General features: G+C 37.0%; 3 protein-coding genes across 7 annotated transcripts in view; 2 read left to right on the top strand and 1 right to left on the bottom strand.

Moving 5' to 3' along the window:
- The window catches only part of pkn1a (protein kinase N1a), a 39,605-nt gene extending 32,671 nt beyond the window's left edge, over positions 1 to 6,934 (bottom strand). The window contains exons 1-6 of one of the 2 annotated variants that reach the window (XM_077604838.1): positions 6,763 to 6,934; positions 6,001 to 6,105; positions 4,720 to 4,879; positions 3,326 to 3,468; positions 2,108 to 2,488; positions 1,566 to 1,609 (exon numbers count right to left, since the gene is read on the bottom strand). In XM_077604838.1, the coding sequence (XP_077460964.1) occupies positions 1,566 to 1,609; positions 2,108 to 2,128 (65 nt within the window). In that variant the 5' untranslated portion in view covers positions 2,129 to 2,488; positions 3,326 to 3,468; positions 4,720 to 4,879; positions 6,001 to 6,105; positions 6,763 to 6,934. Of the gene's footprint in view, positions 1 to 1,565; positions 1,610 to 1,914; positions 2,489 to 3,325; positions 3,469 to 4,719; positions 4,880 to 6,000; positions 6,106 to 6,762 lie in introns of both variants that reach the window. The other variant, XM_077604841.1, reaches the window with a different exon arrangement.
- On the top strand, positions 873 to 3,997 carry LOC144077257 (UPF0575 protein C19orf67 homolog). 3 transcript variants are annotated; one of them, XM_077604842.1, is made up of 8 exons: positions 873 to 935; positions 1,159 to 1,267; positions 1,506 to 1,596; positions 1,662 to 1,788; positions 2,126 to 2,235; positions 2,464 to 2,637; positions 2,710 to 2,847; positions 3,362 to 3,997. In XM_077604842.1, the coding sequence occupies exons 2-8, from the start codon at positions 1,168 to 1,170 to the stop codon at positions 3,543 to 3,545; spliced, it is 924 nt and encodes a 307-aa protein (XP_077460968.1). In that variant the 5' UTR covers positions 873 to 935; positions 1,159 to 1,167; the 3' UTR covers positions 3,546 to 3,997. The 3 variants fall into 3 exon arrangements, with proteins under 3 accessions (XP_077460968.1, XP_077460972.1, XP_077460971.1); XM_077604845.1 differs by having other exon boundaries at positions 884 to 929; XM_077604846.1 differs by lacking the exons at positions 1,506 to 1,596; positions 1,662 to 1,788.
- LOC144077258 (UPF0575 protein C19orf67 homolog) lies at positions 4,252 to 7,049 on the top strand. 2 transcript variants are annotated; one of them, XM_077604847.1, is made up of 7 exons: positions 4,252 to 4,309; positions 4,555 to 4,665; positions 4,760 to 4,867; positions 5,535 to 5,644; positions 6,305 to 6,490; positions 6,565 to 6,702; positions 6,769 to 7,049. In XM_077604847.1, exons 2-7 carry the CDS (start codon positions 4,579 to 4,581, stop codon positions 6,926 to 6,928), a joined length of 789 nt encoding a protein of 262 aa, XP_077460973.1. In that variant the 5' UTR covers positions 4,252 to 4,309; positions 4,555 to 4,578; the 3' UTR covers positions 6,929 to 7,049. The 2 variants fall into 2 exon arrangements, with proteins under 2 accessions (XP_077460973.1, XP_077460974.1); XM_077604848.1 differs by having other exon boundaries at positions 4,763 to 4,867.
- The last annotated feature ends 2,190 nt before the right edge of the window (positions 7,050 to 9,239 follow it).

Consider the following 9,239-nt stretch of genomic DNA (forward strand, 5'->3'; position numbering starts at 1 on the left):
GTGCATGTTCGGCTGATTGGACACTCTAAATTGCCCCTAGGTATGAGTGTGACCACACATGCTCACACTCATACCTAGAGGCAATTTAGAGTTTTCAACCAGCCTACTCGGCATGGTTTTGGACTGTGAAGAAAACTGAGTACCTGGGGAAAACCCACGCAAGCCTAGGGAGGACATGCAAACTCCACACAGTAAGTTGGGATTGAACCCTTGACCTTAGAACTGTAAGGCCGACGTGCTAACTACTCTTTCACCGGGCCCTACTATCAGTTTTTTGGTATATATATTTTTTTTCTTATTTATACACACAAAAATGTACAAACGAAAATGTTGGAATATGTCAGGTGTGTAAGTTATTTTGCAAAATGATTGATTATCTATTGTGTCCTGCAATTGGCTGGCTACAGATTCAGGGTGTCCCCCTACTGGTGCTCATACTTAGCTGGGATAGGCTCCAGCACCCCCCGCGACCCTTGTGAGGATAAGCGGCTCAGAATATAAAAATTTTGAATTAATGTATTATTATTGTATTTTATATATGCTTCGTATAAAACATGCTTTATGTGAATATGTCAATACATTAATAAAGCGTTAACAAAACTAGGAATAAAACAGAAACACACCCTGCTTGTGGTCCTCAATAACAATGTTAGATTGATTTTTAAAAAGTTCATTTTGTATATAGTAATTCATTGGTTGCCATTGACGGTGCTAAACCTCAAAGCCATTTTAAGTACTATTCATTTTTGCAAAGTATAGAAATATGTTTCATTGGAATTTGGGTTATTTTATTTAAGCGTAATAACAGTAAAAAAAATAAAAAAATAAAACCGAAATGAATTCATACAACGAATTTGTGGAGTTCCATTACCTTTGAACTTTCACTCAACTGAAGTTTACTTGGCAGTCCTCTCAGCTTCACCGATTTGGTAAAGGCAAGCATCAATAACATTTTAAGCTTTTTGTTTACAAGTTGGTCAATTTGGGTGTAAACATAAAATATACCTGCCCAGTTTAACAGTTTTTTTTTGTCTTTTTCTGTTTTTCGCGAGCATTAAATTGTAATTACAGCAGCGCCTTCTTACCAGTTAGCATAGCCTTATCTTTGTTGGCGTCTTTTTAAATAAAAAAAGGCTTTAACAAGGAGACACTTTTCAGGAAAAGGTTATGAAAATGTCAGGAGAAACGACGGACATTGAAGATATGGTGACCGAACCTATGCCAGGAACGTCGATGCAAGAAATCTTGCAAGTGGCCTTCGATGACGGTTAGTAAGCGACCCGGAGACCCCCTTAAACCCCTCACGTTTTCCACTTATTCAATCACCGTCCTTTTGAACGGCCATGCATTATCTATTAGAAGACGTATAACCAACTACTTCTACAATTTAAACTTTAAACTAACTATTCTTCCAACTAGAACGCAGTAGACCTTAGTAGTACTGGTAGTAGTAGTAGTAGTAGTAGTAGTTGTAGTATTGTCAAAGAACACGTTCTTCTTTTCAGAGGCTTTTTCGCCCCCATGTGGCCATTTGTCGCCAAGTTGCTGCAACGTCAACTACTCACCCATGACACCTCCTAACTTCGAACTCCAAGGGTAGTGGATTTTCCTAAATAAAATGCACAAAAAATAAATATAATTGCATCATTTTATGTATTCAGTTGCAGTCACACATATGAGTACAGAGAACTTGTAGTTGGAGTGTTGAGGAGTTTCATCAATGCATGTCAGCCTTATTTTCACTTCCTGGAATCTACTGGCAGAAATGTACTGTCTCATGAAAATAAGGTACCCAACTTTAATCTTTTAACTGTATTCACATGTCATGTACCTGTCAACTTATTGCTCCCCTTATTAATGATTGGAATTCCGCTTATAAACCGTACAAATGCAACGTGGCACATATTTACTTACATGGGATGCACTTAAAAGTCTAAAAAAAAAATTCTCCAAAGGGGATGTAGTGCCCAATCAGCTGTATTGGGTGGCAGAGTTGCTTGACCAAACAAAATAAGCAAGAGTTGTGGAGGAAATAAAGTACATTATTTGAGAATTTAAGAAGTCTTTAATAAAAATCATGTATAACTGTTGCAAAAATGATATGTACCTGTATGTTTGTGTTCAGCATAAGCAGATGTTGGAGTTGTCTCAGGAAATGTGTAACAAACTGGAACGCCTTGTGCTGAAATTTGCCTCCCAAGAACTCATCACTTTAGATGAGAGCGATCCTGAAAAGTAAATGCACTCACACACAATAATATTAACACATTGGGAGAATTTCTCATCATTTTGGTTTAAAGTGAAGTCAAAATTAAGTGAACAAAAAGTTTTTCCAATGCTTGCCATACCTTAACTAATCACAAACTATTTTAATCAGTTTTTCCACCTTACTCCTTATTTATGTGACCACTTACTTATTCATGTTGACTATATATCTTCTGTATCCCCCTTTCTTTTCCTCAGCATGTGTCACTTTCGAATGGGTCACCTAAAAGTGAAAAAACTGAAGCTAATAGTGACCTCATTTCGCTACTGTAAGCCCACACCTTACTTAACGAGGGTGAACACGGGCATATTCAAGCGCATGGGATGGAACGTTGAGCCCTACGAAAAAGCAAATAATACAGCTTGCGAATAGTAAGGCTCACTTCATTATTTCTCACTTACGCATTATTATTTAATAATTTTGAAAATTGCTTTTTTCCCCAGCTACTACATGTGCTATGAGGATATTCCAAATCCCCACACAGACACTGAAAAATTAGATTCCAAAACGGTTCAAATATGGTCCATTGGTCAGTGGGTGCAGTTGAAGCCAGACCCCAACACGGAAAGCATTTGTGACTGGTAAAATCTCTCATGTAATATTTCAGAATATAAGACATGTATATTTTATACGGCTATAGCCATACTTTAGTTATCTACTTGAATTCAATACGGCATGTGTCAAAGTGGCGGCCCGGGGGCCAAATCTGGCCCGCTGCATCATTGTGTGGCCCAGGAAAGTAAATCATGAGTGCCGACTTTCTGTTTTAGGATCAAATTAAAATGAAGAGTATAGATGCATATTACATTTCCTGATTTTCCCCCTTTTAAATCAATAATTGTAATTTTTTAAATCAATTTCTTTCTGTGTTTTAGTTCAAATTTCATTTTGTAAAATCAAAAAATATATTTAAAAAAAGCTAAAATAAACATTATTTTAGATCTATAAAAACCGGAATATTCAGGGCTTTTAATACAGTTCTTTTAATCCATTTCTAAACATTAAAAAAATCTAATTATATCTAAAATTGTCCGGCCCACGTGAAATCAAGTCTGATACCCTTGCAATACGGTATTGAAGATCCTTTTGTTTCAGGGTGCTGTGTGACGTTCCCGAGGGCGCCTTTAAGAAGCTGCTGGATTTGGGCAGAAAAGAACCATCCAGCAGCGAAGCCACCGACCTCCTGTTGCAGCTGCTGCAGTCTGAGGAGGACATTTCATTTGACTCGTCTCAGTTAAGCAATCCTCCAAATTCTGAGGAGGAGATAATGCAGTTGTAGATGAGAACAAGCATGGACCGCTGGTTAGCGTTTTGCACAAATTGAATTTCTGGGTCCTCGTTGAGCATAACTCACTTTGTTGTATTGGCCTCCGTTCTGGGCTCAAAAGGTGCTTAGCTTCGGATTTGTTTGATATGAGTGATAGTTGGGAACATTTTGTCTTTTAAGTGTTGAAAAGGTTGATATTTTGCACTGGTTTCAATGTTTTATGTCCACTACTGCATTTGAATTTGTTGTTTTAATTCAAATTGTATGTGAACATATATATGGGGTTTACTGTTTGCTGTTTAAAAACATGTTTCAATCTTTTTAACTCGACAGCGATAGATATCCAATCCATTTAAACTGGAAACATTAGCAGCAAATTATAATCTATTTGTGACAAACTAATTCAAATTCAGAGTAGAAGGATGATACGAGCCATGGTTGGATGTCTATCATTGTCAATGACAGTAAAAGAGTTGATGTTGAGTTTTGTATTTTTGTAAATGAAAAAAAAAATGTTGCAAAATTTTAATAATAAAAAAAAAAACGACTTTAAACCTTGCCTTATATATAATAATAGAACAAGGAATTGCACCCTTGGCAAACAAAGAAAATTTCAAACATTTACTGGTAACTTGCTGTCATTTTTGTGATGTAAATTCTCTTTGATGATATTTACAAAGAATGAAAGCGCCTATCATCTTTGACTCCCCACTTAGTAGGTCAAAGTCACCAGATGAACAAAAAAAAGGAGAATGCTGACACATGAGACGCTTATGGTATGTGAGAATGATTTGACGATAAAATATTATTTAGCATTACTTTGGTATGCACTCATAATGGAAGTGTATGCCCTTATTGTAATAACCATGGATATAATGCTTTTACTTTCATCAATTTAACACTATTTAGAGAGTAGGTTGTCAAACATGCGATTTTAAATCTACTTAGTTAAATGAATGCAGCTTTTAGTAGCAGGCTCCTCTCATTAATTCAATATATATTACAACCAATGAATGATCAGAGACCCTGAAAAAGCCTCTCGGGAATGTCAACACATGAGGGCGAAGCGCAGGTTGTCAACCTTCCACCCAAAATGTCAATGCAAGTGCCATATAACTTCACAGGGTCAGTGGTGAGTACACCTCAGTCAGTTAAAAAGCTTTCACATTTTGTGTGTCAATGGTACCTCACAACTGAAAATCCTTTTTAAATGATGTCATTTCCAGCAGCCGGGAGTTGTTGCTGCTGCGTTGAGGAGTTTCACCTTTGCTTGTCAGCCCTACTTGAACTTTCTGGAATCCACAGCCAGAACCAAGCAGATGCCCATTGAAATGGTACATTTCATCCTGTTTTTCCAAAATTTGACAAAAAGTTTGTCATATGTTTTCAATTCCTACAAAAACTTTCCCAATCAATCTCATTAATTGTAAATTTGAAGCTGCCCAAAAAAAAATCCATTGCTGTTAAATATTTTTGACAAACTTTTTTAATTGCCCCAAAATAACCAGTAAGTGACTCAAAATTAACAGGAAGTCAATTGGGAATGCCCTAAAAGTAACTAAGAACAAACAAACATTCACATTCGCCCCAATCACTGTACAAATAGATTGGACGTCCAGTGCCGTCAATGACAGCTAATGAGTTAGCAGGAAAGTGACCAGGAAATGTCACAAAATTCAAAAGTGACTGAAAAGCTACAGGAAGTCACCCACAGTTTGCACCCCAGTATGGAAAAAATGGAAATGTACAAACATGTTATGCCATGCTAATCATAACAATACTAATTTGACCATTGATATATATACACATGCATACATACATATATGCATATGCATATGCATATATACACATTTCAGCAACACACTTATTTATTAACTTATTACCCATTTGTCTAAAATGTCTTTTCCTGTGTCTGTATTCTCACCCTCTTGCTACTGTGACAATGAAATTTCTCGAATACGGGATGAATAAAGTGATCTAATCTAATCTGTTTGTGTGCAGTCTATACAGCTCATGAAGTTCTCCCAGCAGATGTGTGACACATTGGAACACCTGGTGCTGACATTCGCCGACAAAAATGTCCTCACTTTGGATGAATCAGAGCCTGACAAGTATGCCCGCACACTGTTATTATACATTACATTATATTGCCGACAAACTGAATGAAAGAGAAGAGCTTTGAATTCATTCACTTTTCCCTCTTATCCTGGATATTCGACATAATTGGTGAGGAACACTTCCAGATTCGGTCATGAATTACCAAGATATAGTCAGTGTTATTTTAACTCCTGTTTTTTTTAGGTTGAAATGAAACTTGCAGAATTTTTCAGACTATAAGTCACAATAGGCCTTCATCTTTGGGAAGGCATTTTTATGTTATTTGATCAAAAACAAAGCACAAGCATACATTAAAAGTAACAATAGTTAAATAGAGGAAAAATAAGCTGAAATAGCACGGCGGCCTCACAGTTCTGATGTCGAGAGTTCGATCCCAGGTGGGTTCTCACTGTGTGGAGTTTGCATGTTCTCCCCAGGCTTGCGTTGGATTTCTCTGGGTACTCTGGTTTCATTCCTGGTGATAAAACTTTGATGAGAATATATTGTTAAAGTAGATGGCAGTTTTAAATGAGATTTTCAGATTGTGCTGTGCCTTCAGATTTTTTCCAATGCAAAAAAAAGCTGTAGCTATAAAAAAAAAAAAAGTGGGGGATGGGGGGAACTTTGGCCTATCCTTCCCACATCACTCGGCGTAAATAGTATCCCATCCCCAGCATGTCTCACTTCTGCGTCGGCCACATCCAGCTGGATCGACCGAAGCTGAGCGTAACTGCATTCCGCTACTGCAAGCTTACACCTTACCTGGCAAGGGTGAACACCGGCGTGTTCAAGCGAATGCGCTGGAACGTAAAAGGACTCGATGGGGCAAAGGACAGAGAGGGCAAACCCATCACTGATTAGTGAGTTTTACCTTCTGTGATTTTTTCATTTCATTTTGTTCCTTCTCACACAAACACTGCACTTTTCCTTCTAGCTACTATCTGTGCTGTGAGGATGTTCCCAATGTGCACACTGATGGTGAACAATCTGATTCGGTAATGATTCGAATGTGGTCCATTGGTCGGTGGGTGCAGGTGAAGCCCGATCCCAAAACAGAGGACTTCTTTGACTGGTAATAAACAGAACATTCTTACATATATTACCAAATTCAACATTGTCAAGTGACACTTGCCTTCAGGGCACTGTGTGAAGTTCCAGAAGGTGCCTTCCAGAAGCTTCTGATCATGGGCAGCCAAGAGCCCTCAAGCTGCAAAGCCACAAACCGCCTTCTGCAGCTGCTGTCAATGCCAATCAAAACCGTCAAGGGAACAGATTGCAGCGATGGAAGGAAGATTTGAACATGGAGGCTTGCATATATAACCTGGTATGACAATCAAAATGTCAAATATGAATTAAGTTTATGGTGAAGTTTGACAATTTTTTTCATGGAAAGTGTGGGAATTGGCATTGGTAGAATTCTGTGTGAATTTCTTTTTTTAATTGGTCAAATGGTAAAATATGCATTTTTTTTCCTAATCATTTATAGCAAAATGGCCTCCATTGACGCTGCTTTGAAGTATAGTTACCCAAGTTGAAAATGGTAAAGACATTTCAATTGATAAGAGAATACTATATGTATAGACACATACTCATGTATAGTAACTCTTTTCTCTAGATGTACTACTAATTTTCAAAAACTGTTAACTGTCATATATAGACTTAATCATGAGCTGTATAGTCAGATTTTTGTCAATAAAAGTTTGAGGCTGGTGAATCGAGGGTTTATTTATTTACAAGAACCTCTGCCTTGAAATAACTACAATCACAGATTTCTGGCCTTGGAAAATAAAGGAAAAAAAGTACATGGCAGCCCAATGCAATCAACTGGGAACATTGTAATTTAAACATTTACAACAGATGTGATTTGCTTCTGTCAATAAATTAAAAGCCCACATGAGTGGGTGCATCAGTTTTTTTTTTTTATTCCAGTGTGGCAAGTAAACATTTGAACTACAAGAAAGGCAATTTACCTGAAACAGACAATACTCGTCATTGGATTTTAAAATACATTTAAAATTAAAAGAAAAACTTTTCCCGAGTGATATGCAAAGAACAGCTCTAACAGAAATAACAATTTTTTTCCTTAAAACAATATTGCATATTCTTATTTCCTTTTACTTCCACCAAATTACAACTTCAGGGTACCGCTTACCTCTCTTTTTTTAAGCTAATTTTCAAAATTCTGACTTAACATTAGATTAAAAAAAATCGATTATAGAAGTTTCTTCACAAGAATGTTATTTAAAAAATACTCGGAATGATTTGCTTATTTTGTAAAAGTTCTATGCTTGTAATAGACATTATAATTAAATGCCTTGTGCCCTGCAATTGGCTGACCACCAATTGAGGGTGTCCCCCAACTGGTCCCCTTTGTTAGCTGAGATAGGCTCCAGCACCCCACACAACACTTGTGAGGGTAAGCAGTTCAGAAAATAAATGAACTTTTCATTTCCATCCATGAAAATACAGTAATTCACAGTCAATTCCAGTGTATTTACTTAGTCTAATCACTACAACATAATAGAATGTGAATTTCCTACATGTATGGCTCAGATTTTTGGCATAAAAAGGATCTTTTTTTTCTTATTTAACCAAATCAACAGTTCATCTGATACAAGACAACAATCACATTTTATATTTACCTACATTCAACATCCACAACATGAGGTACATGTCACAAGATCCAATATTTGTCATTTTTGCCTTTCTACAGACTCATGCAAGATGACCCTTCCTAACAGTTGTCAGTCACAAATTGAACATCACAACCTTTGGAAGAATAATTTCAAAATAAGTCTCATATGGGGAAATAGTGCAAGTGGTGGCCAGTTTTATATATATATGGACCCGTTTGTGTTTCTGCTGATCCGATCAAAGTTCGAAACTACAGCACCAAGTTCATGGTTTCTTGCCATACACATTTCACACTGAGCTGGAGTCAGTACCTCCTTCTACATAACATGCTAAAGATTTTCTGTCAACCCAGGGGAGAGTAACCAAGTTATTATTTTTTAATTGAATGCATTTACATGGCCTAGCGTAATTGATTTTTTATTTATTTTAAGTGTTGTGATGGGCAATATATCCAAGTCCTGTGTGGTCAATGTAAAAACTACTAATTTTAACCCACCAAAGCTTTTTTGTTGACCATCAATGGATGCCAATGAGTAATAAAGAAAAGAACATTACACAGGTCAACTAGAATGAACATCGCTAGAAGGCAAGATTTGTTGGCAAATATGTTTGAACTACTACGAGAGATCAACAAATAAATGCAGTTTACAGTCCAAACCCTTACCATCTATGTTCCGTAATATCAAAAGATTAAAAATTTGGATGAATCTGCATATAGCAGCAAGGCCTGATAGTAACCGAGTCCCCTATTAAACTCGTTTGGCAAAACGGTAGTATAGGTACACTGTAAATGGGAGCCAATGCGTATATACAGTAATCCCTCAAATATCGCAGTTAATGTAGGCCAGAAGTAGCCGCGATAAACGAAAAACCGTGAAGTAGGTTCACCCCCATTCAATGTTCTCTCTAATTTTTCATATATCTGGTCATACAGGCAACCTACCTGAGCACACTGAAGACCAGTGTGAGCAACAT

Source organism: Stigmatopora argus, chromosome 7 (assembly GCF_051989625.1).
Source record: "Stigmatopora argus isolate UIUO_Sarg chromosome 7, RoL_Sarg_1.0, whole genome shotgun sequence".
Taxonomy (NCBI): domain Eukaryota; kingdom Metazoa; phylum Chordata; class Actinopteri; order Syngnathiformes; family Syngnathidae; genus Stigmatopora; species Stigmatopora argus.